The sequence below is a fragment of the Microcaecilia unicolor genome, chromosome 1 (assembly GCF_901765095.1).
Source record: "Microcaecilia unicolor chromosome 1, aMicUni1.1, whole genome shotgun sequence".
Lineage (NCBI taxonomy): Eukaryota > Metazoa > Chordata > Amphibia > Gymnophiona > Siphonopidae > Microcaecilia > Microcaecilia unicolor.
In genome coordinates, this window is record NC_044031.1 from 75,548,078 (window position 1) to 75,575,957 (window position 27,880).

Below are 27,880 nucleotides of genomic sequence, written 5' to 3' on the forward strand. Positions count from 1 at the left end.
TTGCTTCTCTAAGACCACTCTCTTGTGAGGTCTGGATCAGCAGCAATATCAGATGCAATATATTTTTGTGAAATATGCTATTCTTCTCTACAAAAGCCACATCCTCAAAAAAAAAAAAGTCTCTTAATAGAAACAGACTTCTAGGAAAATATTCCTACTTGCATTGTTCCATGAGTGTTATGCGTTATAGCTTCAAGTGCACTACTTGGTGATAGCCATTCAACAAATCAGCCCAATTAGAAGTGTCTACTAAAACACATTCAGTAACAACAAAGATGGTTTGAAAAATTTGCATATGCTGAGCTTTGGAAAAACCAAAGCCATTGTTTCATGCTTGTGCCATATGTGATACCCTCCAATTGTATTGTAAAATCACAAAACAACAAGAGGGCAGCAAATACTAAATTCTGCTGTCAGATGTGGAAGTGGCACATTCTGAAATTACATAAACCACAAAATTGAAAATTAATACTCAGCATTATGAAAAATTGAAGCTTGAGGGCATGCCCCAAGTCAAGAGTAGAAGGTCAACATGAGGGTTACATCTGTATAATCAAAGGCCCCAAAAAAGCTCCCCATAGAGCTTGTTAAACACAAAAATGTATACTATATACTAACAGAAGATGATAAAGCATTGAAGTAGAGACTACAAAAAAAAAATCTCTTAAATTTGTGCTGAAAAAAAAATAGCCATATCACTTAAGGTGTCATCTTGGGGCTTATGTAGCCGATTTCTTTCAGCTCCAATTTTTTGTAATGATACTTGAGTATTTATTAATTTTCCATTTTGTGGTTTATATAAGTTTTTATTTTGCCACTTGCAGTCTAGTCAGATTTCGTCAGAAGAATTTGTGTATATTGACAGCTGAAATCTCCCATAATATGCTTTTCATCTTAATTTCTGTAAACATTTTTCTGTCTCTCTCTTCATCTTGTTCAGGTGGTTGGTATTACTCCCCAGCATAAATATTTTCATAGCAGTACGTAAGAGTAGTTATACTGGATCAGTCCATTGGTCCCTCTAGCCCAGTATCCTATTTCCAACAGAAGCCAAGCCAGGTCACAAGTACCTGGCAGAAACCCAAATCGTGGCAACATTCAATACTAGCAATCCCAGGACAAGCAGTTGCTTCCAAATATCTGTCTCAATAGCGGACTATGGACTTTTCCTCCAAGAACTTGTCCAAACCTTTTTTTAAACCCAGATACGCTAACCGCTATTACCACATTCTCCGGCAAAGAGTTCCAGAGCTTATTCTTTGAATGAAATAACATTGCATTTTATTTCTTGAAGAATATTTATTCTATTCGACTCTACGCTATCCTTATTATATAGTACCTCTGTATATACTCCTCCATCAATTTGTTCCATCCTGCATTTCAGTATAATTGATATTCCTGTATTATGGTATCCCATTGGTTGTTGCCCATTTACCAGGTCTCAGAGATGCTTATTATGTCTAATTCCTCATTTACTGCTATACAGTCTTATTTTTAAGATTTTTAATAAATCCTTGGAGACGGGAGAGGTTCCGTGGGATTGGAGAACGGCGGACATAGTCCCTCTTAACAAAGTGGTGATAGGGAAGAAGCTGGAAACTACAGGCCGGTAAGCCTCACTTTGGTTATTGGAAAAGTAATGGAAGCGATGCTGAGGGAAAGGATAGTGAATTTCCTGGAAGTCAATAAGTTGCAAGATCCGAGACAACATGGTTTTACCAAAGGTAAATCGTGCCAAACTATTCTCATTGAATTCTTTGACTGGGTGACCGGAGAATTGAATCAGGGATGTGCTTATAGACGTAATCTACTTAGACTTCAGCAAAGCTTTTGACACCGTTCTCCACAGGAGGTTCCTGAATAAACTTGACAGGCTGAAGATAGGACCCGACATGGTGAACTGGATTAGGAACTGGTTGACGGACAGACACCAGAGGGTGGTGGTTAATGGAATTCGCTTGGATGAGGGAAAGGTGAGTAGTGGAGTGCCGCAGGGACTTGTGCTGAGTACGATTCTGTTCAATATATTTGTGAGTGACATTGCCGAAGGGTTAGAAGGTAAAGTTTGCTTTTTTGCGGATGATACTAAGATTTGTAACAGAGTGGACACCCGGGAGGGAGTGGAAAACATGAAAAAGGATCTGCAGAAGCTAGAAGAATGGTCTAAGGTTTGGCAATTAAAATTCAATGTGAAGAAATGCAAAGTGATGCACTTAGGGAGTAGAAATCCACGGTAGACGTATGTGTTAGGCGGTGAGAGTCTATGTACGGACAGGGAGAAGGATCTTGGATCTGAAGGCGACGAAACAGTGTGACAAGGAGGTGGCTGTAGCTAGAAGGTTGCTAGGCTTTATAGAGAGAAGTGTGACCAGCAGAAGAAAAGAGGTTTTAATGCCCCTGTATAAGTCGTTGGTGAGGCCCCACCTGGAGTATTGTGTTCAGTTTTGGAGGCCATATCATGCTAAGGATGTAAAAAGAATTGAAGCGGTGCAAAGAAAAGCTACGAGAATGGTACGGGATTTGCATTACAAGACGTATGAGGAGAGACTTGCTGACCTGAACATATATACCCTGGAGGAAAGGAGAAACGGGTGATATGATAGACGTTCAAATATTTGAAAGATATTAATCCGCAAACGAACCTTTTCCGGAGATGGGAAGGTGGTAGAACTAGAGGACATGAAATGAGATTGAAGGGGGGCAGACTCAAGAAAAATATCAGGAAGTATTTTTTCACGGAGAGAGTGGTGGATACTTGGAATGCCCTCCCGCGGGAGGTGGTGGAGATGAAAACGGTAACGGAATTCAAATGTGTGGGATAAACATAAAGGAATCCTATTCAGAAGCAATGGATCCTCAGAAGCTTAGCGGAAATTGGGTGGCAGAGCCGGTGGTGGGAGGCAGGGCTAGTGCTGGGCAGACTTCTACAGTCTGTGCCCTGAAAATGACAGATACAAATCAAGGTAAGGTATACACAAAAAGTAGCACATATGAATTTATCTTGTTGGGCAGACTGGACGGACCGTGCAGGTCTTTTTTCTGCCGTCATCTACTATTATCATAGTACAGTTATGGGGTACAGTCTGGCAGTTACAGTTAAATCAAGCACTTAAAAACATGAGAAAGCCATACCTAATAGCTCCTTTCACAGCATGGAAATCATTTAAACTGCACTTGATGTGTTTATTCGTGTATTAGTTTTTGCATATGCACCCAGCTTTACTGAATTTTTAATATATGCTGTTCAAGGATGAAGATTATTCACAGCAAGTATACAGTCAACAAGAAGTACAGCAAGAACAAGAAGACTATGTAGTTGAAGAGGAATTAGAAGATGCTACCGATTCCCAGGAAACTTCTTATAAATCGGAAGAGGTATAGTAGTGTACAGCATACAGATGTTTGCTCTATGTATGTGTTTATATTTCTGAGGCTGACACATATAACCATGCTTTGAATGACATATACTAATTGTTGTCTCTGGTCCTTGGCTTTTTTTCATGACCTTTCTTGTCATTTGCATCTGTGCCCCCACTTTCTTGTGTTCTCTTAGATATTTTTAGTTTTCAAGTTCTGCTCACACATAATATCCAGTGTAACTTTTAGTGTAACTCACCTTGAGCTACTACTGAAAAAGGTGTGAGCAAAATCCAAATAAAATAAACATATTACAGATATACATAGTATATAAACCTAATTTCCAAACCCAGGTAGCCATGCTTAAAGACTAATAATTGTGTTTTAGGTGGCATTCAGAGGACGTCTTTCTGTTCTTTTATTTATTTATTTATTTGTTGCATTTGTATCCCACATTTTCCACCTTTTTGCAGGCTTAATGTGGCTTACATTATGCCGTAATGGCGATTGCCATTTCCGGAATGAGAAATACAAAGTAGTGTTACATTAAAGATCATAGATATTAAAGTAAATTATAAAGTTATTTATTTATTGCATTTGTATCCCACATTTTCCCACCTTTTTGCAGGCTCAATGTGGCTTACAATATATCATGAATGGTGGAAATATGTTAGAAGATATACATTTAGTGTTATAGAAGAAGCTTGGGTAACATGATAATGATAAAACATGATAGTAATATAACAAGCAAATATTATAAGACAATTCTGAATATAAGTGGAGGAGTGGTGTACGTTCACATTTGTTGATCTTTGTGGTATGCCTTATTAAAGAGATGGGTCTTCAGTAGTTTGCGGAAGTTGGTTAGTTCGTAAATCATTTTTAAGTTGCGCGGCAGTGCGTTCCATAACTGTGTGCTCAAGTAGGTAAAGTTTGACGCATGCATTAGTTTGTATTTTAGACCTTTGCAGTTGGGAAAGTGCAGGTTAAGGAATGTGCGGGATGATCTTTTAGTATTCCTGGGTGGTAAGTCTATCAGGTCTGACATGTAGGCTGGTGCGTCTCCATGAATGATTTTGTGAATTAGGGAGCATATTTTAAATGTGATGCGTTCTTTAAGTGGGAGCCAGTGTAGCTTTTCCCAAAGGGGTTTAGCACTTTCATATTTTGTTTTACCGAATATGAGTCTAGCTGCAGTGTTCTGGGCTGTTTGAAGTTTCTTGATTATTTGTTCTTTACAGCCGGTGTAGAGTGTGTTGCAGAAGTCTAGATGACTGAGCACCATTGATTGTACCAGGTTGCGGAAAACATTCCTTGGGAAGAAAGGTCTTACTCTTTTTAATTTCCACATTGAGTGGAACATTTTCTTGGTTGTGTTTTTCGCATGGCTCTCAAGTGTTAGGTTTCGATCGATGGTAACTCCAAGAATTTTTAGGGTATCTGAAATTGGAAGGTTCAGGTTTGGTGTGTTAATGGTGGTGAATTTGTTCGTGTTATGTTGAGAGGTAAGTATTAGGCATTTTTTCTGCATTAAGTTTCAGCTGGAATGCATCTGCCCATGAGTGCATGATATGGAGACTTTGGTTGATGTCATTGGTAATTTCCTTTAAATCTTGTTTAAATGGGATGTAAACCGTTATGTCGTCTGCGTATATATATGGGTTGAAGTTTTGGTTTGATAATAGTTTGGCCAAGGGTATCATCATTAAGTTGAATAGAGTCGGTGAGAGGGGGGATCCCTGTGGGACTCCGCATTCGGGTATCCATGTGGCTGAAGTAGTCGAATTAGATGTCACTTTGTATGATCGTGTGGTTAGGAATCCCTTGAACCAATTAAGAACATTACCTCCAATTCCGAAGTACTCAAGGATATCAACCATGTTGAAAGCGCTTGACATGTCAAATTGTAGGAGTAGTATGTTTTTTCCAGTTGAAATCATTTGATTGAATTTAGTCATGAGTGTAACTAGTACTGTTTCAGTACTGTGGTTAGACCGAAATCCTGACTGGGAGTCGTGGAGTATTGAGAATTTATTTAAATAGTTTGTGAGTTGTTTGGTCACCATTCCTTCTGTTTGGTTATTAAGGGAATGGATGCTACTGGCCTGTAGTTGGTTAGTTCACTAGCGTTTTTCTTTGCGTCTTTGGGTATGGGAGTGAGTAGAATGTTTCCTTTCTCCTTCGGGAAGAGTCCATTTTGTAGCATGTAGTTCAGGTGTTTCGTTATGTCTGTTATAAATTGTTGAGGAGCAGATGTCATAAGGTTGTTTGGGCATATGTCTACTTTGCAGTGAGATTTGGCAAATCTTTTGAGCGTTTGGGAGATGATATCCTCGGTTCTCCAAGACAAGCAGGCTGCTTGTTCTCACAATTGGGTTGACGTCCACGGCAGCCCCCACCAACCGGAGCAAAACTTTGCGGGCGGTCCCGCACGCAGGGCACACCCACCGCTCATGCGCGGCCATCTTCCTGCCCGTGCGCGACCGTTCCCGCTCAGTCTTTTCTTTTCCGCGCTGGAGAGAGCCATGTTCGTCTCTCTCTCTGTCAGCCCTGGAAACCAGATCGCGCTTTTGCCGCGAGATTTTCTTTTCATTGTTTTTCTTCGTTGTTTCTCTGTTTTATTTTGTTTTCAAAAAAAAAAAACTAGAAAACTTTGTTTTCCCTCGTACTTTTAGCGGGGGCGTCTCGTTGCGGACTTGTGGCCGCATGGTCGACTTATTTTTCGAGGTGTGAATTTTACCGCCACCATCGACGACTTTGACTTCGCCGACGCGATTTTTCCGTCGATGTCCTCGAAGGTCCCGAGTGGATTTAAGAAGTGTGGTCGGTGCGGCCGGCATATCTCGCAGACCGACACGCTTGGTGCCTGTGTCTCGGTTTACGGAAACAGACACAGGTGGCGAGGCAAGTTCTGCGGGACCGTCTTTTTGGAACTTGCGCCGGCCCCTCGACGTCGACTTCAACGGCATCGGTGTCGAAGGCCGGATCTTAGGTACCGGTACCGATGTCCACGAAATCGGCTCTGACGGCACCGACCCCAGGAGCACAGGTCCCGTTGGCCCACCGGTCTTCCGGAGATGGCGGGGTGAGCGGCCGCGTGGGCAATCGGCTCCGGTCACTCCCTCTTCCCAGGGCCCTCGGGACCGAACCCTGTCGGACCTGATCCCTCGAGGCCGAGGGGGATCTACCTCCTCTTCGGTACCGCCGAGCGCCGATGACGGGCACCGGAAAAAGACAAAAAAGCACCGTCATCGGTCGCCCACGGCGCATGTGGCTACCGGCTCCAGAGATGATTCGACGCCGAGGAAGCGGCAGCGCCGGGAGGAGCGGTCCCCCTCGGTAGTAGAGGTATCGTTACGTCAGGGCACCAGCACTTCGGTGCCGTCTCCTGGACCCGAACAGCTTCCGGCACCGACACCTTTACCGGCCCCCTCGCCTTTCCCGACTGCGGGCCTGGACGAGTGCCTCCGAGCCAGCCTTCCGGGGATCCTGGAAGGGCTGATGCGCCAGACTGTGCCAGTGCTGGGGGTGCTTGCGCCCTCGGCGCCGTTGACGGAGGCGCCGGCGTGCTCTAGCCCGGTGCCGGTCTCGACCGCCACGCAGGTGGAGTCCCCGTCGATGGAGGGAGCTTCATCCCCGCTGTCGCGGGAGTCCACCGCTCGACGACGCCACCGAGGACTTGGTGCCTCGAAGTCGAGCCGGGCCCGGTTGAGGTCTGAGCTACAGGAGCTCATGCCCGACACTGAGGAAGAGGCTTCGTGGGGGGAGGAGGAGGACCCCAGATATTTCTCCTCAGAGGAGTCTGTGGGCCTTCCCTCCGACCCCACTCCTTCACCAGAGAGGAAGCTCTCGCCACCTGAGAGCCTCTCTTTTGCCTCCTTCTTCAGGGACATGTCTATTTGCATTCCCTTCCCCGTGGTCTCTGTGGATGAGCCGAGGGCCGAGATGCTCGAGGTCCTCGACTATCCATCACCACTTAGAGAGTCCTCCACGGTACCGTTGCACAATGTCCTCAAAGAGACACTGCTTCGGAACTGGTTGAGACCTTTATCTAATCCCACCATCCCCAAGAAAGCGGAGTCCCAATACAGGATCCACTCAGACCCAGAGTTAATGCGGCCTCAATTGCTTCATGACTCGGCGGTCGTGGACTCTGCTCTCGAGGGCACGGAGTTCGAGGGATACCGCCTCGGCGCCCCCGGGGCGGGAGTCTCGCACTCTGGAATCATTTGGGAGGAAGGCCTACCAATCTTCAATGCTCGTGACCCGCATCCAGTCCTACCAGCGCTACACGAGCATACACATGCGGAATAATGTGAAGCAACTGGCGGACCTGGTCGACAAGCTCCCCCCCGGAGCAGTCCAGGCCTTTTCAGGAGGTGGTCAGGCAGCTGAAGGCGTGCAGAAAGTTCCTGTCCAGGGGTATATATGACACCTGTGATGTGGCATCTCGTGCTGCAGCCCAAGGTATAGTGATGCGCAGGCTCTCACGGCTGCGTGCCTCTGACCTGGACAACCGCACCTAGCAGCGGCTGGCCGATGTCCCTTGCCGGGGGATAATATTTTTAGTGAGAACGTCGAGCAGTTGGTGGACCAACTACATCAGCGGGAAACCGCCCTCGACAAGCTCTCCCATCGGGCGCCTTTAGCATCCACCTCAGCAGGTGGACGTTTTTCCCGGGCCAGGCAGGCTGCGCCCTACGCCTACAACAAGCGTAGGTACACCCAGCCGGCCCGAAGGCCTCATCAGGCACAGGGACAGTCCCAGCGCGCTCGTTCCCGTCAACAGCGTGTGCCTAAGCAGCCCCCGGCGTCTCCACAGCAAAAACCGGGGATGGGTTTTTGACTGGATCCATGGGAACATAGCCGCCATCAAAGTGTCCGTGCCGGAAGATCTGCCAGTCGGGGGGGAGGTTAAAACGTTTTCACCAAAGGTGGCCTCCAATAACCTCCGACCAGTGGGTTCTCCAAATAGTGCGGTGCGGATACGCCCTGAATTTGGCTTCCCCTCCACCAAATTGTCCTCCGGGAGCCCAATCCTTCAGCTCCCAGCACAAGCAGGTACTTGCAGAGGAACTCTCCGCCCTTCTCAGTGCCAATGCGGTCGAGCCCGTGCCACCTGGGCAGGAAGGGCAGGGATTCTATTCCAGGTACTTCCTTGTGGAAAAGAAAACAGGGGGGATGCGCCCCATCCTAGACCTGAGAGGCCTGAACAAATATCTGGTCAAAGAGAAGTTCAGGATGCTTTCTTTGGGCACCCTTCTGCCAATGATTTAGAAAAACGATTGGCTATGTTCCCTGGATTTAAAGGACGCATACACTCACATCCCGATACTGCCAGCTCACAGACAGTATCTCAGATTCCGCCTGGGGACACGGCACTTTCAATATTGTGTGCTGCCCTTTGGGCTCGCCTCTGCCCCACAGGTGTTCACGAAGTGCCTCGTGGTGGTCGCGGCGTATCTATGTAAGCTGGGAGTGCACGTGTTCCCATATCTCGACGATTGGCTGGTCAAGAACACCTCGGAGGCAGGAGCTCTCCGGTCCATGCAGTGCACTATTCTCCTCCTGGAGCTACTGGGGTTTGTGATAAATTACCCAAAGTCCCATCTCCAGCCAGTCCAATCTCTGGAATTCATAGGAGCTCTGCTGAATTCACAGACTGCTCAGGCCTTTCTTCCCGAAGCGAGGGCCCACAACCTCCTGTCCCTCGCCTCCCAGACCAGAGCGTCTCAGCAGGTCACAGCTCAGCAGTTGTTGAGACTCCTAGGTCATATGGCCTCCACAGTTCATGTGACTCCCATGGCTCGTCTTCACATGAGATCTGCTCAATGGACCCTAGCTTCCCAGTGGTGCCAGGCCACCGGGAATCTAGAAGATGTCATCCGCCTCTCCACCAGCTGCCGCACTTCACTGCTCTGGTGGACCATCCGGACCAATTTGACCCTGGGACGCCCATTCCAAATTCCACAGCCCACGAAAGTGCTGACGACGGATGCATCTCGCCTGGGGTGGGGAGCTCATGTCGATGGGCTTCACACCCAGGGACTGTGGTCCCTCCAGGAACAGGATCTTCAGATCAACTTCCTGGAGCTCCGAGCGGTCTGGAACGCACTGAAGGCTTTCAGAGATCGGCTGTCCTGTCAAATTATCCAAATTCGGACAGACAATCAGGTTGCAATGTATTACATCAACAAGCAGGGGGGCACCGGATCTCGCCCCCTGTGTCAGGAAGCCGTCGGGATGTGGCGTTGGGCCTGCCAGTTTGGCATGCTTCTCCAAGCCACATACCTGGCAGGTGTAAACAACAGTCTGGCCGACAGACTGAGCAGAGTCATGCAACCGCACGAGTGGTCGCTCCATTCCAGAGTGGTACGTAAGATCTTCCGAGAGTGGGGCACTCCCTCGGTGGACCTTTTTGCCTCTCAGACCAACCACAAGCTGCCTCTGCTCTGTTCCAGACTCCAGGCACACGGCAGACTAGCGTCGGATGCCTTTCTCCTCCATTGGGGGACCGGCCTCCTGTATGCTTATCCTCCCATACCTTTGGTGGGGAAGACCTTACTGAAGCTCAAGCAAGACCACGGCACCATGATTTTGATAGCGCCTTTTTGGCCCCGCCAGATCTGGTTCCCTCCTCTTCTGGAGTTGTCCTCCGAAGAACCGTGGAGATTGGAGTGTTTTCCGACTCTCATTTCGCAGAACGACGGAGCGCTTCTGCACCCCAACCTTCAGTCTCTGGCTCTCACGGCCTGGATGTTGAGGGCGTAGACTTTGCTTCATTGGGTCTGTCTGAGGGTGTCTCCCGTGTCTTGCTTGCCTCTAGGAAGGATTCCACTAAAAAGAGTTACTTTTTCAAGTGGAGGAGGTTTGTCGTTTGGTGTGAGAGCAAGGCCCTAGAACCTCGTTCTTGCCCTGCACAGAACCTGCTTGAATACCTTCTGCACTTATCAGAGTCTGGCCTCAAGACCAACTCAGTAAGGAATCACCTTAGTGCGATTAGTGCTTACCATCTTCGTGTAGAGGGTAAAGCCATCTCTGGAGAGCCTTTAGTCGTTCGATTCATGAGAGGCTTGCTTTTGTCAAAGCCCCCTGTCAAGCCTCTTGCAGTGTCACGGGGATCTCAACGTCGTCCTCACCCAGCTGATGAAACCTCCTTTTGAGCCACTGAATTCATGCCATCTGAAGTACTTGACCTGGAAGGTCATTTTCTTGGTTGCAGTTACTTCAGCTCGCAGGGTCAGTGAGCTTCAAGCCCTGGTAGCTCATGCTCCGTATACTAAATTTCATCATAACAGAGTAGTGCTCCGCACTCACCCAAAGTTCCAGCCAAAGGTGGTGTCGGAGTTCCATCTTAACCAGTCAATTGTCTTGCCAACATTCTTTCCCAGACCGCATACCCGCCCTGCTGAACGTCAGTTGCACACATTGGACTGCAAGCGAGCGTTGGCCTTCTATTTGGAGCGTACACAGCCCCACAGACAGTCCGCCCAATTGTTTGTTTCTTTCGACCCCAATAGGAAAGGGGTCGCTGTCGGTAAACGCACCATCTCCAATTGGCTAGCAGATTGCATTTCCTTCACTTACGCCCAGGCTGGGCTGACTCTTGAGGGTCATGTCACGGCTCATAGTGTCAGAGCCATGGCAGCGTCGGTGGCCCACTTGAAGTCAGCCACTATTGAAGAGATTTGCAAGGCTGCGACGTGGTCATCTGTCCACACATTCACATCACATTACTGCCTCCAGCAGGATACCCGACGCGACAGTCGGTTCGGGCAGTCGATGCTGCAGAATCTGTTTGGGGTTTAAATCCAACGCCACCCTCCAGGACCCGAATTTATTCTGGTCAGGCTGCACTCTCAGTTAGTTGTTCTTCGTAGGTCAATTTCTGTTATACCCTCGCCGTTGCGAGGTTCAATTGACCTGGATTCTTGTTTTGAGTGAGCCTGAGAGCTAGGGATACCCCAGTCGTGAGAACAAGCAGCCTGCTTGTCCTCGGAGAAAGCGAATGATACATACCTGTAGCAGGTGTTCTCCGAGGACAGGTTCTCAACTACCCTCCCTCCTCCCCTTTGGAGTTGCGTTTTTACTCATTTTTGCTTGTCATTCAACTGAGCGGGAACGGTCGCGCATGCGCGGTGGGCGTGCCCTGCTTGCGGGACCGCCCGCAAAGTTTTGTTCCGGTTGGTGGGGGCTGCCGTGGACGTCAACCCAGTCGTGAGAACAATCAGCCTGCTGTCCTCGGAGAACACCTGCTACAGGTATGTATCATTCGCTATAATGTCTCGAAGCTGGTCCAGGTTCTGTTTGTTGGGTATACGCCAGGGTCTGTGTCTGGACAGTCAAGGAATATTCAGCATAGTCGGTGGTACTAATCGGTATCTTAAGTCGCAGTTGTACGATTTTCTGATTGAAGTATCTCGCGAGATTGTCTGCTTCTGGTACATCTTTGCTGTTGGTTGTGACTGGTGTAATATCTAGTAGTTTATTCACGAGTTGGAAGAGTTTATGTGTGTCCTTGTAGTTTGGTCCAATTTCAGTTTTGTAGTTTAATCTTTTAGTTTGTCTTATGGAATATTTGTATTTTCTTTGGAGTTGTTTCCAGGCGTTAAGTGTGGTGTTGTCTTTCTTTTTATTCCATGCAAGTTCTAATCTTCTAACTTGTGTTTTAAGTTTTTTCAGTTCTTCATTGAACCATGGTATTGAGTTCTTTCTGTGTGAGGTTCTGGTTTGGATTGGAGCAATATTGTCTAATATGGATCTGCATCTCTCGTCCCATTCTAGGAGGAATTGGTTTGTATCTGCCTTTATTGTCCATCCGTTGTAGTAGATTTATTGTCAGAATATTACTGGGTCTATTTTTCCTCTCGTGGTAAAGGTTTTTCGTTCTTGTTTGTTCAGCGAGTCTTTCGTTCGCCATTGGAGGGAGATGTTTGCTTTATAGTGGTCGGACCACGGTGCGGGTGTCCATTTTGTGTCTGTTAGTATAAGTTTTGAATCGGCATCAAATTTGAATGTGACGATGTCTAGTGTGTGTCCTTTACTGTGAGTTGGCTGCGTGTTTGTCCTGTGAAGATCCCATAGTTGTAGGAACTCTTCGCATTCTTGGGTGTTTGTTGAGTTGAGATCTTCAAGGTGCAGATTGATATCTCCTATTATGATAAGGTTTGAGGTAGAGACACAAGTGTTCGAGATAAAGTCCATAAGGTGTGTTTGGGAATCTTGCCAGTTGCCTGGCGGTCTGTAGAGCAGGACTGCATTAAGGTGTTCCTGTAAGTTTGGGTGATTAATTCTTACCGAGGCGATTTCAAGTTGTGGCAGAATGGATTCGGCTGTGATGGTGAACTCGGATTTGTATATTATGGCTAGTCCTCCTCCTCTTTTTCCGCTTCTTGTCCAGTGGGTAATTTTGTATCCTGGTGGGCATAAATCTAAGATTATGGGGTCTTTAAGGTCATGAATCCAGGTTTCAGTGATGAATAGTAGGTCAAGATTGTCTGAAGTGATCCAGTCTGTTATAATCTCTGTTTTATTTACTACTGATCTGGCGTTTATGTATCCCATTTGGATTAATCGGTAAGGTTCAGTTTGGGACGTGGATTTGTTAATTTTTATTAGTTGCCTGTTGTCTTGGTATCTGGTTTTATGTCCTTTCTTCCCTTTCTGTTGGTTATTTCTGAATGTATTTGTTTTTCCTTTTAGTTGGTTATTATTCTTTTGGTCTGGTGAGCTGTAGTTGGGTTGTCTGTGGGGTTTGTGTGCTGTAGGTAGATTGTTGTTTATGTTGGGAGTGGTCCATGCATGGTAGATTAGGGGGAGGAAGTAGATTATCATGAGCAATTTGTGATCATATTGACTGCATATAGAAGTAAATCAAGCAATTAAACCATCAAATTCAGTGATACAGTACATCAATGGTTATATTCAGCCTAACTTAGAACATAAATGCTAAGCTAGTGAGATACTTCAGGTAACTGGTCTGCATGCAGCAGGACATGCAACAAAGCAAGGAGTTAACTGCTTGACTAGCGTATAGAAGTGTATCAGCAATCAAGCCGTTAGTATCAGATAATGCAGTGATACAGCTAGTGTTATATCTCAGGTAATTAGCCTGTATGCAGCAGGACATGCAACAGAGCAAGGAGTTAACTGCTTGATTAGTATATAGAAGCATATCAAGCAATCAAACAGATAAAGTCATCAGATAAAATACAGTGATAAAATATATAAATGATTGTAATCTACCTAGATTAGACAATGCTAAGCTAGTAAGATACCTCAAATAATCAGTCCGCATGCAGCAGGACATGCAACATAATAAAGGGGTTAATTTGGTTATCAGTTTTAGTTACCCTTCATTATTAGGTTAGTCGGTGTTTCGCTGGAGATTTTTTGGTTCCCATCCTTAGTTTTTCAGCAGATCCGTCCAGGTGCAGACAATGGGTCAGGTATTCAGCCCGTGTGGTCGGTTCGCCACTGTTGGAAACAGTCTATTTTCTGGTTGCGGTCTGCTTCCGGTGATTTCGCCTGTCTCCTCTCCGTCGTTTTCACCGTCACCACCACCGGTCTCGCCGGTCAGAGTCTAGCTCAGTGGGGTACTTGCTGCAGGGTGTCACTCCAACCTGCTCGTACGCCCTGCCATTAGCTGGGGAAGATCGCGGCGGCCTGCAAGTCTGGGTGCCTTAGGAGTTCTTTCAGCAGCCGCGGCGGTGATTCAGTGCCCTTCTGGGCTACCATGTGTTCGGGTGGGGTACGCTAGTTGGGGCGGCTTCGGCTTTGCTGGAGAAGATCACAGGAAAAAGTTCCATTAGTGTGTGTGATCTCCAATCCTCACGTCCTCGAGCAGGTGCATCGATTTCTTCGGGATGGATGCAGGTCTCTCTATTCGGCCTGCAATGTCTGTGTTAGTCTGTTATGGGTGGTCACTGGGTCAGGGTTGGTCCGAGTTGAGCAGCTGTGCGGTTTGGGTCAGATACAGGATCGCAGTAAGGGAGTGTATCTCAGGTGGGGCGTCTTCCCGGCGTACAGCCACGCGGTGCACGGTGCTCCTCTCTCTCCATTCTGAGCGCCGCAGTCCAGCGCCGCAATCTCGGTCAGAGGGGAAGTCTGCCCAGCGTTGGTCCGCCTGGGAAGGTCGCCGGTTGACGCCTGTGGCCCGGCCTCCCGTTGCACAGCCACGTGTGTGGTGTTCCTCTTTCCTCCGCTCTCAGCAGACGTGCTCAGCGGCTGGCCTCTTGCGCTCCCCTCGCTTCACAGCGTGCAGAGGGGCGCCGATGACCAGTCCAGTGCTGTGATCTCAGCCAGCGGGGAAGTCGGCCCAGCGCGTTCGCACAGCGCCAACCCGCCTCGGAGAGTCGTCAGTTGATGTCTGCAGTCGATTCGTACGCGAGGTCGTCTCTGATCCGGTGCGGTTGGGACCCGGTCCTGCTAGGGTCTCGCTGTGGCCACGAGGCAGGTAGGGAGCTGCGGTCGATCTCAGCGTCGTCCCGCTTAGACTGGGGTCTGTGAGTGCTTTCTAGGAACTGTGGGACCACTGGGAATGTGGCGCCAGTAACCTAGAAATCACTGGGGATAACTTGAGATGTAGATAAACAGTTCATTTCAGGCATAAGAGATGAGGGGGTGATGCGTTAATGTTCATTAGTAACAAATTGATTGAAGTAGGTGTGGAGAGTAAATTATAAAGTAATTTGGATAAACAGTCACATTTCAGGCATACGAGATAAGGGGGTAATGCGTTAATGTTCATTGGTAACAAATTGATTGAAACAGTCGGGTGTAGAGAGTTCGGATTTAACTGGTTCTGCTGGAGGTTTGAAGTTAGGTAATTTATGATGGCTTATTCTGGTAAGTCTTCTTGAACAGGTAGGTCTTTAGTCATTTCCGCAAGGTTGCTAAGTTGTGTGTTGTTTTCAGGACCAGTGGTAGTGCATTCCACAGTTGCGTTCTGATGTAGGAAAAGCAAGATGCATGTATTGATTTATATTTAAGTCCTTTACAACTTGGGTAGTGGAGGTTCAAGAATGTGTGTGATGATCTTATTGTGTTCCTGGTTGGTAAGTTTATGAGGTCTGACATATATGTCGGGGCCTCACCATGAATGATTTTATGAACCAGGTACAGATTTTGAATGCAGTTTGTTCTTTCATGGGGATCCAGTGTAGGCTTTGTCTTAGGGGTTTGGCGCTTTCGTATTTAGCTTTTCCAAATATGAGTCTGGCTGCAGTGTTTTGGGCAGTCTGGAGTTTCTTAATAATTTGTTCTTTACAACCTGCGAAAATGGCTTTACAGTAGTCCAAGTGGCTTAACACCATTGATTGTACCAGGCTGCGGAATATATCCCTTGGGAAGAAAGGTTTAACTCTTTTGAATTTCTGCATTGCATGGAACACTTTTTTTGTTATTTTTTGCGTGGCTTTATAGTGTGAGATTATGGTCAGTTGTAACTCCCAAAAGCTTCAGGCTATCCGAGACAGGAAGGGTATAGTCTGGTGTATTTATAGTGGTATGTTTGATCATGTTGTATTGTGAAGAGAGGACAAGACATTGTGTTTTCTCTGCGTTAAGCTTTAGTTGGAATGCATCCGCCCATGAGTTCATTGTTTGGAAGCTGTGTTTAATTTCATTAGTGATTTCTATTAGATCGTACTTGAACGGGATATAGATTATGACATCGTCTGCATAAATATATGGATTGAGGCCTTGGTTGGATAATGATTTAGCCAGTGGTGTCATTAGATTGAATAGCGTTGGTGATAGCGGCGATCTAAAGGACATTTGCTTAGTACTCAGGTTATAATAATGTATGTAGTCTAGGATAGTACCATAGAAGTACAAAGTGTGTGTTGTTTGTTGTAATGAACTTTTGTATAAAATGGAAGTTTTGTTTTTACTTTTCAGAAGCCAATACCGATGGCTATTTCTGCTTATGGAGTATAATAGACCTGAGAGACTACTAGGACCTATTCTACTTATTGTCTTTGTTAAATGAGCTTCCATTTGCTCCAGGTTGTGCTTTGATCTCATACATGGCCTTCCCTATGACATTTCACGTGTCCAGAAGTAGTAGCAAAAAGCACAGAGCCTTGTTGTATGGGTGTAGCAGCAATAATTGAGTGAGCAAGGGGTAGGGGGTTGGGGAGACAAGGCAAAGCATATGCTTCAGATAAAGTGGCTTAATGGTTAGAACTGGAGAGTTGCCAAGTTACCTAGTCCCATAAGAGAGATTAAAAAACAGTCCTGGATTTCGTACAACTCTATTGTGATGCTTTATGGGACCTGTAGCACTGATGTCAGTAAAATCAGGGACTACAAAAAGCACACTGAATGGGGATATAATTTCAAAAACAAGGTTGGCCCAAAAATCTCCTTCCCAGAACTGGATGACTTGACTTGCCCAATGTCCTTAGTTCTCAGCCCACAGCTCCAGAACTGCCATCACCCTTCATTGCCTCTGGTATAAATGAATATGCTAAAGAGTGATTGGCCCAGTTTTACCTGTTGGGATATTAGAAGCTCACACAACTTTTTATACACTAGGTTTGTCTGCACTGGAAGTGATTTCCATACCCTTGGTAGCAATAGCCTTAGCAGTAAAAATAGCATTTGACCTCCATTGAACCCTTGATGGAGTGAAAGTGGAAGCCTAATGGTCACAAGCAGCAGGCTGAGAACCTGGGAAGCATGATTCAAATCCCAACACAGCTCCTTGTGATCTTGGGCAAGTCATTTAACTCTCCTTTGCCTCAGATACAAACAAAGATTGTAAGTCCTCCAGGGTCAGAAAAACACCTACTATATTTGAATGTACGCTGCTTTGATAGCTTTTGGGCTAGCAAACAATATATAAGAAATTAAATCTCAGACTTAGCGACTTCAAGATAAAAGATGAAGAATGAAGTTCAATTACATAGTTTTGCACAATTGATAATGGTAATCATAGCAAATTTATTGCTGAATGTGAAGGATTTCGGCAGTGCTGTACTTCCTCATTTTATAGGCTAGTTTTTAGGTAAAAGGTTAAGTCAGGGTGTTAAAATAGAATTGTTAGGGAAAGATGACAGCACGTACTTGAGAAGGTAGCAGTAGCCCTCTTTCTTTTCTAAATTATGCCGAAGCGACGGGATAGAGCAGCGGTTCAAGCCCCCCCCCCCCCCCTCCCCCAGCTTCCCCATTCATCGGTCTGATAGATCGGCACTTGAGGACTCCAGGGGCTGGAAGAGAGATCAGGAGCGGTCCCATAGAAGATGCCGGCTTGAGTGAGGAACTTTCGGCGTCTTCTGGGCTTGAGACAACACTGAGCCCCAATCAAAGAGCTCCTCCCCCGCAACCGCAAGGCTCAAGCTCTCCCGTGCCTGAATCGACGGGGCCGCTGTTGCAAAATGGGCAAGGCTCCGGATCGAGGGAGGCTCTAGTACAGCTGGGAGAGTTAATTGAGGAAAGACAAGCAACACTCTCCCGGGTGATCACGCCTGCTGGGACTGAAGCGGGAAATCAAAATGCCTCTGATCAAGAGAAGGCAGCAGTTTCAATGTTGGAAACCATACCTGAATTTTTTTCCCAGGAAACCTGAAAAGAGAGAACTTTAGACTCTTTGGTCACTGATTTCACAATTAGGTAAAACTTCTAACACAAGCAAATACCGTCTCACAGAAAGTCTCCTATATGGAGCAGAGAATAGAAAAGTCTGAGACTGAGTTAAATCCATAGCTGTACGAATTGAACAAATGGAAAAAAAATATTCTTAAGGTGGAAAATACACAGTTTTCAATGATTAAGGATTTATCTAATTTAAGGAGTAAATCTGAAACTTTTGAAAATTACCTTAGGAATAATAATCTTTGATTTATAAATTTCCCAATGGTAACTTTGGTGAGGCCATTGGATATGTTGAAACGTTACCTAAAAGAAATAACTGGGAATCCCAGAAGATAATTTTCCTCCTTTCACGCAAGTTTACAACTTACCAAAAAAAATGGAGCAACAACGGCAAAATACCTTAGATGTTTCAGCTTTATTGGACACCTCGGACTCGGACTTAGCCACTGCAGCCACTTTGGTAGCAACAGTTCATAAGTACATAAGTAATGCCATACTGGGAAAAGACCAAAGGTCCATCGAGCCCAGCATCCTGTCCCCGACAGCGGCCAATCCAGGTCAAGGGCACCTGGCAAGCTACCCAAACGTACAAACATTTTATACAAGTTATTTCCGAAATTGTGAATTTTTCACAAGTCCATTTAGTAGCGGTCTGTGGACTTCCCCTGTAGGAAACCGTCCAACCCCTCTTTAAACTCTGCCAAGCTAACCGCCTTCACTATGTTCTCCGGCAACGAATTCCAGAGTTTAATTATGCGTTGGGTGAAGAAGAATGTTTTCCTATTTGTTTTAAATTTACTACACTGTAGTTTCATCGCATGCTCCCTAGTCGTAGTATTTTTGGAAAGCGTGAACAGACGCTTCACACCTACCTGTTCCACTCCACTCATTATTTTATATACCTCTATCATGTCTCCCCTCAGCCATCTCTTCTCCAAGCTGAAAAGCCCTAGCCTCCTTAGTCTTTCCTCATAGGGAAGTCGTCCCATCCTCCGCTATCATTTTTGTCGCCCTTCGCTTCACCTTTTCCAGTTCTACTATATCTTTCTTGAGATGCGGTGACCAGAATTAAACACAATACTCAAGGTGCGGTCGCACCATGGAGCGATACAACAGCATTATAACATCCTCACATCTGTTCTCCATACCTTTCCTAATAATACCCAACATTCTGTTCGCTTTCCTAGCCACAGCAGCACACTGAGCAGAAGGTTTCAGTGTATTATCAACGATGACACCCAGATCCATTTCTTGATCCGTAACTCCTAACGTGGAATCTTGCATGACGTAGCTATAATTCGGGTTCTTTTTTCCCCACATGCATCATCTTGCACTTGTTCACATTAAACGTCATCTGCCATTTAGCTGCCCAGTCTCCCAGTCTCGTAAGGTCCTTCTGTAATTTTTCACAATCCTGTCACGAGTTAACGACTTTGAATAACTTTGTGTCATCAGCAAATTTAATTACCTCGCTGGTTACTCCCATCTCTAAATCATTTATAAATATATTAAAAAGCAGCGGTCCTAGCACTGACCCCTGAGGAATCCCACTAACTACCCTTCTCCATTGTGAATACTGCCCATTTAACCCCACTCTCTGTTTCCTATCCTTCAACCAATTTTTAATCCAATATAGGACATTTCCTCCTATCCCATGACCCTCCAATTTCCTCTGTAGCCTTACATATGAGGTACCTTATCAAACGCCTTTTGAAAATCCAGATATAGCCTCTACCATTTTCTCTGGCACCGACGTCAGACTCACCGGTCTATAATTTCCCGGATCTCCCTGGAACCTTTTCAAAAAATCGGCATTACATTGGCCACCCTCCGATCTTCCGGTACCACTCCCGATTTTAAGGATACATTGCATATCACTAACAGAAGCTCCATGTTACATTTACCCAGTCTATATTTGGGTAATTGAAGTCACCCATTATTATCGCATTGCCCATTTTGTTTGTGTCTCTGATTTCTTTTATCATTTCTGCATCTATCTGCTAATTCTGGCGAGGCGGACGATAGTACACTCCTATCACCGTCCTTTTCCCTTTTATACATGGAATTTCAACCCACAATGATTCAAAGGTGTGATTTGTGTCCTGCTGAATTTGTAATTTATCTGAGTCAAGGCTCTTATTAATATACAATGCTACCCCTCCAGTCCGTACCAGCCTATCACTATGATATACTTTGTACCCCGGTATGACAGTGTCCCACTACTACTACTTAACATTTCTAGAGCGCTACTAGGGTTACGCAGCGCTGAACAGTTTAACAAAAAAAGGACAGTCCCTGCTCAAAAGAGCTTGCAATCTAATGGGCGAAGTGTCAAGTGGGGGCAATCTAGATTTCCTGAATAGAGGTATGGTGGTTAGGTGCCGAAGGCGACATTGAAGAGGTGGGCTTTGAGCAAGCCTTTGAAGATGGGCAGGAAGGGGGCCTGGCGTATGGGCTCAGGGAGTTTATTCCAGGCATGGGGTGAGGCGAGGCAGAAAGGGCGGAGTCTGGAATTGGCGGTGGTGGAGAAGGGTACTGAGAGGAGGGATTTGTCTGGAGAGCGGAGGTTACGGGTAGGAACGTAAGGGGAGATGAGGGTAGAGAGGTAAGGAGGGGCCGCAGATCGAGTGCATTTGTAGGTTAATAGGAGAAGCTTGAACTGTATGCGGTACCTGATCGGAAGCCAGTGAAGTGACTTGAGGAGAGGGGTGATAGGAGTATATCGGTCCAGGCGGAAGATAAGACGTGCAGCAGAGTTCTGAACGGACGGAAGGGGAGGATAGATGGCAAAGTGGGAGGCCAGTGAGGAGTAGGTTGCAGTAGTCAAGGCGAGAGGTAATGAGAGAGTGGATGAGAGTTCGGGTGGTGTGCTCAGAGAGGAAAGGGCGAATTTTGCTAAAGTTATAGAGGAAGAAGCAACAAGTCTTGGCAATCTGCTGGATATGCGCAGAGAAGGAGAGGGAGGAGTCGAAGATGACTCCGAGGTTGCGGGCAGATGAGACTGGAACGATGAGGGTGTTATCTACTGAGATGGAGAAGTGGGTTTGGGAGGGAAGACAATAAGCTCGGTCTTGGCCATGTTCAGTTTCAAGTGGCGGTTGGACATCCAGGTAGCAATGTCGGATAAGCAGGCCAATACTTTGGTCTGGGTTTTTGCAGTGATGTCTGGTGTGGAGAGATAAAGCTGGGTGTCATCAGCCTAAAGATGATATTGGAAACCATGAGAGGAGATTAGGGAGCCCAGGGAAGAGGTGTAGATTGAAAAAAGAAGGGGTCCAAGGACAGATCCCTGGGGAACTCCAACAGAGAGCAGGATGGGGGTGGAGGAAGAACCATGAGAATGTACTCTGAAGGTACGGTGGGAGAGATAAGAGGAGAACCAGGAGAGGAAAGAGCCCTGGAACCCAAATGAGGACAGTGTGGCGAGAAGTAAGTTGTGATTGACAGTGTCAAAAGTGGCAGATAGGTCGAGGAGGATGAGGATGGAGTAGTGACCTTTGGATTTGGCAAGGAACAGGTCATTGCAGACTTTAGATAGTACTGTTTCTGTCGAGTGTAGGAAAGCCAGATTGAAGCGGATCGAGGATGGCTTGAGTGGAGAGAAAATCAAGGCAGCGGCTGTGAATGGCGCATTCAAGTATCTTGGAGACAAAGGGTAGGAGGGAAATGGGGCCGGTAGTTGGAGGGACAGGTAGGGTCAAATGATGGTTTTTTGAGGAGTGGTATGACTACAGCATGTTTGAAAGTGTCAGGGACAGTTGCAGTGGAGAGAGAGAGGTTGAGGATATGACAGATGGGGGGGGGGGGGGGTGACAGTAGGAGTGATGGTGTTAAGTAAGTTGGTGGGGATGGGGTCTGAGGAACAGGTGGTGCATTTAGAGGAGGAGAGGAGATGGACGGTTTCCTCTTCGGTGATATCAGGAAAAGAGGAGCAGGAGGCCTGGGTTGGTTGGTTAAGGGAGTGGGTTATAGGGTGAAGAGGAGGAGATGGTTTGGTGGTGAATTCGAGGTTGATCTTCTGCACCTTGTCGCGGAAGTAGTCAGCCAGTGAATGAGGAGAGAGTGAGGGAGGGTGGGAGCGGAGGGCACTTTGAGGAGGGAGTTAAGGGTGGCGAAGAGACGACGAGGGTTAGAGCTGAGGGAATTAGTCAATTGGGTGTAATAGTCCTGTTTGGTGAGGAATAGGGAGGACTGGAAGCAGGATAGCATGAATTTGAAATGAATGAAATCAGTATGGGTGTGAGATTTCCTCCAGAGGCGTTCAGCTGATCAGGCGCAGGAGCGAAGGTATCGGGTGCAAGGGGTCAGCCAAAGCTGGGGATTAGTACGCCTTGTGGGACGGGAGATGGACGGTGCAAGGGCATCCAGAGCAGAGGTGAGAGTGGCATTGTATGTGGAGACAGCCTTGTCTACAGACTCAGAGGACATGATGGAAGGGAGGAGATCAGAGATACTAGAGGATAAGGTGGGAGGGTCAACAGCTTGGAGATTCGTGGAAGTAGTGGTTTCCACAATGTGATTTTCCGGATTTAATTTGTGATGTGCTATCTCTCACTGTTACCAATAACCTACCCTTCAATTATGGGCTGCTCATGTCTTTGTCAGTGGGCAAACTTACAAAATCAGCAAGGGATCAAATACTTATTTCCACCACTGTAGACATTTCAGAGTATGTTTGTTGTTGCTATTTGCATGATGCTTAGTACTTGACACTATTGATTTGCCATCTTTTGTCTGATCTCTAGTTGTATTATGAGCATCTGGCCTACCACGGTCTCTTGTGTAACCTCACTATCTAGAAACCGTATCTTCCTTGTTTGTGGGGTATCCTTGCAAGATACCTTATCCCGAACCATACGCTGTTGTGCGATTGTCGGCCTTTCCCCCATATCTAGTTTAAAAGCTGCTCTATTTCTTTTTTGAATGCCGATGCCAACAGCCTGGTCCCACCCTGGTTAAGATGGCATTATTACCGGACAAGCAATGGTTGTTTCGTATGTTTTTCAGAAATAGAAACCCTTTTTAGGTTTCAAAATTCAATTATTTGCTGATCTTTCAAGGGAAACCCAATGAAGACATAAGCGGTATTAAAGCCAGGTGTCTTGCAATTAGGGGGTACTTTTTTTCTAAGGTACCCCTGTAAATGTATTGTCAAATATAATTCAGTAAAAAATTTATTTACAGAGCCTATTCATTTAACAACTTTCATAGCAACTAAAAGATCATTAGGAGGATAAATAAGCTCGAATAGTTAACTATCAGCCTTAACTCAAATACAATATTACCTTAGAATATTTCCTAACTTTCCCTCATTTTTAGACATCTTGGATATCATTGAATGTGGACTTGAGTGTTTGTTGTATACATTGTCTTTATTTTGTTTACAAGGCTATGTTTTCCTTAACTTTATGAGAAAAACAACACTTCTCCATACAAGTATAAATTCTTGGTTTAAAGATGTCAAACTTATAAATAAAAAAAAATATATATATATGAAAATGTTATACTGTCTACATTTGATATGATGCAGCAGTGCCTTCTGTAGTACAGTGCTGTTCCCTTGTTTTGGTTAACTGATGTCAGCTATTTTATTATAAATCTTTTTTAATTAAATTAAAAATAAATCATCAAGACAGTGAAGCTCAACAGTGCTCAAAAGCATAAGCAACTTCCTTTACAAAATACCCCTCCCCCATTCCTCATTAATGTGAACTACACAAAGAGAAAACAAAAAGATGAATGACTACAGGATATTGACTTTTATAATCCCATAGCCCTCCATACCTAGCTACCACACACCGGTACACCCCTTCCTACCCCTAAGCCCCTGTCAGCTGTTCTGTTAAGCAAGAATTAATATTTAAGTTAAAGCAGAAAATAAGCTACGAGGCCAGCCAGAAAGCTGAAGAAAATTGAAATCATAAAGGAAATAGTAGTATTAGAAAAATACAATTGGTTTTAGATTTTTTTCAGATTTCTAAGTTTACCAGCCTTTATTTTTGTTTTTAGTTTAGTTTTATATATCATGCTTAGTTATTCACTTCTTCAAAGAATATTCAAAGCCAGGTACAATAAAAGCAATCAAACCATAATACAAAAATAAACAATAAAACCCACTTTGCCCACTAACAAATCCCCTAGCCCAGTGTTTCCCAAGAAACACTGGAGAACCCCAGCCAGTCTGTTTTTCAGGATATCCACAGTGAATATGCACGAAATATTTGCATATAATAGAGGCAGTGTATGTAAATCAAATTTATGCATATTCATTGTGGATATCCTGAAAAACCTGACTGGCAAGGGGTACTTCTAGGACTGGACTTGGGAAACACTGCCCTAGCCCATCCATGTTCTGGGAGGAATGTAACCCCGTTCTCTACACAGCTTCAGCATAGAGCAAGTAGTTTGACTCACCTGATTACTCAAACCAAGAATGTTGGTGGGATTTGAACCCTGACTTCTCTGGTTCTCAGCCTGCTGTTCTAACCAACAAGCTACTGCATTGCCTCAGGTACAAACTTAAATTGTAAGTCCTCTGGGGGCAGGGAAATACCTAGTGTACCTGAATGCAACTTGCTGTAAACTATTGATAAAAAGGCAAGAGTTCAAAATCTGAATTCTAAGGACTGGAGGAAGTGGCTGCCCAGAGGTTACAAGAGCACCATCAGGATTTGAACCCTAGTGTCTGTGGTTTCCAACTTGCTGTTCTAACCAGTAGGATGCTTCCCCATTGCCTCAGGTAGAAAACGTAGGGCCCTTTTACTAAAGCTTAGCTCTTGCTAACAGACAGCACACGCTAAATGCTGTACACCTTATTTTATACCTATGGACTACATGGTACATAACATATGCTAATGTCTTTTAGCATGTGCTAGCTTTAGTAAAAGAGCCCTTTAGATTGTAAGCCCTTCAGAATAGAGAAATATTTATTATATCTGAATGTAACTCACCTGGAGGTACTAGTAAAATGGTGTGAGCTAAATCCAAAATACAAAGTGAAATGTTTGTTTTTCTATTACTTCTGTATTGACTATTAGTTGAGGAACATTTGGATGATTGAGTTTCAAATTTTTTTGAGGAGTGATGGTTATGCTGTTTCTGTATTTATTCATTGAATGCTTTGTCTTGTTAATGTTTTTGTTGATGGAGGAATGTATGTTTATCCATAAGTAGAAATTTCTTTTAAAGTTCTATTTAGAAAAGTAGGATACAAAAGAACAAATAAGCTTTCAAGCAAAAGAATTTAATTGGTAGGACTGCTACCTAAGAATGCAGTTAGGTGGTATTATTGGTATACTCTTTTCATCCCTATTCCATTGAAAGCATTCCTGTAGTCTAGTTGCTTGAAATGGTTCTTGTCAAGTTGACCATCCCAAAGTTGACTACCTACATATATTTCTGAAGTACTTGTTACTGTGTAAGCCGCATTGAGCCTGCAATGAGCGGAAAGCGGGGGGTACAAATGTAATAAATAAATAAATAAGATGTATGGTGTTTATGTTCAGATGGAAATGACTATATAAATCTAGATTACTTATATTTTATGATTTTATTCATGACAAAATTATATGGTACACCAAGAGAGGATAGCATTAGTTTTCTTCAAAGATATTGTACAGAACAACTAGTTCATTATGGTATTAAAGCTAAGCAATAGTCCAGAAATGGCTTGGACAATATGTAAGGAATCTTCCTTGGCATTTTAACTTTGTGTTGTCTTCTGTAGATGATGACTGAAACAGGTGAAGTGCAAGAAGAAATGAAAGAAGAGTCTGACGAAGAAGATGATGAAGATGAAGAATCTTGCCGGCTACGGTTCAAAACTGAGCGAAAAGAAGGAACCATAATTCGACTTTCAGATGGAACAAGAGAGAGACGAAACATTCCAGAAACCTTGGGTAAGGGGATAGTTTTGACGGTAATTAGGATTTTTAATGGCTAGACATTTAGCTAAATGGTTTAAATAGAAATTGCATTGATGTAAGCTTGTGAGAATAAAGTGTAGAGCAATTACAGGCTACCGTCTTATAACAATCTACACATTTTGAATAGTTTTTCAACAACTACCCAACAGTCTTCTAACTTCTCCTATCCCTCTTTCCTCACAATATCCCTTTCCCCAAGGATCTCTTTATCCCCTTTTTCTTTTCCTTCTATTATCATTTCTCTTGACATACTTTCATTTATTTTGTTGGGCAGACTGGATGGACTGTACAGGTCTTTATCTGCCGTCATTTACTGTGTTTACTGTGTATCTCCCGCAGAGTTTAGAAAAATTTTCCAATCTCTTGTGCCAGTGTTAACATGTTAAATAATATATAGATATGTAATGAAGTTAACTCTACACTTATCTCCATTACAAACGAATCTATCTTTCTATCTGCTATAATATGCATGCTGCAGTAGTTACATATCTTTTGAAAAGTGCCTCTTTTTGTTACAGACCCGGAGACGATTAATTCAATAATAGAACCTCCATATGACTGGATATTTCAGCATCTAGCATCATCTTCATAAATCTCACAATTCTTTCCCCAGATGTCTGGTTTTTTTGGACATTCCCGCTGGACATGTTTAAATGTTCCTCTTTGACCACAGTCCCACCAGCATTCCATCTTTTGTGTCTTAAAGATCTTACTTATTCTCAACAGGTGTATAGAGTAATCTGTTTTGTATACATTCCCTGTTCTATTGTTAGATATTGCTCCTTTAAAGAGTCCCTAATATATTTTCTTCAAGGTGATCTGCCTGCTCAGACAAATCCTCTTATAAATTCATGGACTGAAGGGAGATGGCTGCATTTAGCCGAGAGATGCCTCCTTTCATAGGACCAGAAGAGAGTGCTTCCTCAATTGGACACTCCTCTCCTAACAAGCCCATTATCGCTTTTTGCTTAATGAATTGCCAGACCTTGATAAAATATCTTTGTCTTCCAACTCAAACTTGTTTTTCAGCTCCGTGAATTATAGTTTCTCCGAGGACAAGCAGGACATTGTTTCTCACATGTGGGTGGTGTCATCCGATGGAGTCTGGTGCAGACTCTGTCTAGCGTAGTATCTCTTTTTAAGAGACTTTTGGTAGTGTCCCACCAAGCATGTGTGTGGGTGCTTTCCTGCTCAGTGTGTGAGTGCAGGACCATCAGTCTGTTTTTCCGCAAAGCAGGAAGATCACATCTGAGAATTTTTCACTTTTTGTATCTTCCCGTGTGGGTTTTTTCTTTGTTTACGTCATTGTTTTCCTTCCCTTACCCTTATAGTTGAATCCTAGTCTTTTCAGTCACTGGGAGTGCACTGGCATTGAAGAGGTTTCTGCCTGCCTTGAGATTTGGCACTGAGGCAGGATCCCGGGACTGGTCATCATTGGAGCCAACACCGAGGAGGCATGTGGATTTGATGTCCTCTTTTTTTTTTGGCACCAGAGGATCCCAGCGCCAAGCATTGTGTGAAGGTGAGTAAGCATGGGCATATGCAGCCATCTCCTCTCAGTCCTTGAATTTATAAGAGGACTTGGCTGAGCAGGCAGGCAGGTCACCTTGAAGAAAATATATTGGGGCCTCTGTAAAGGAGCAATACGTAATAATACAACAGAGAATGCTGAGAATTCCTGGGCATTGGTGTCACTTACAACCGAGAGGACCACTCCATATTTCTAGCTGCGGTGCTGAAGCGGCAGTCTCCATGTAGCCGGGGCACTGCTTCTAATTTGGCACTGAGAAATTTTCAGGCTGTCTCCATCCTGACTCCAGCCCAGCCTTTACTGATGCCTTCCCCCAGTGATGGCTCTGGGCTATGCTTTGATGAGCTGGTGGGCTTGCTCCAGTTGCGAAGAGCGCAGGCATTGAGGGTGTTTGCGCCAGCCGTGACACCGGCCCACCCCCTCCTAGAGGCCCATGACCTGCCTGTTGAGTGGTCGTCGACACTTGTTC

The 27,880-nt window shown here is 45.0% G+C and overlaps 1 protein-coding gene across 7 annotated transcripts in view; it reads left to right on the forward strand.

Moving 5' to 3' along the window:
- The window catches only part of RBM33 (RNA binding motif protein 33), a 453,495-nt gene that overhangs the window by 123,725 nt on the left and 301,890 nt on the right, over nucleotides 1–27,880 (forward strand). For 5 of the 7 annotated variants that reach the window (XM_030198521.1, XM_030198536.1, XM_030198551.1 and 2 more), the window contains exons 6-7: nucleotides 3,250–3,375; nucleotides 25,682–25,853. In XM_030198521.1, the coding sequence (XP_030054381.1) occupies nucleotides 3,250–3,375; nucleotides 25,682–25,853 (298 nt within the window). The remainder of the gene's footprint in view (nucleotides 1–3,249; nucleotides 3,376–25,681; nucleotides 25,854–27,880) is intronic. The other 2 variants (XM_030198557.1, XM_030198566.1) reach the window with 1 other exon arrangement.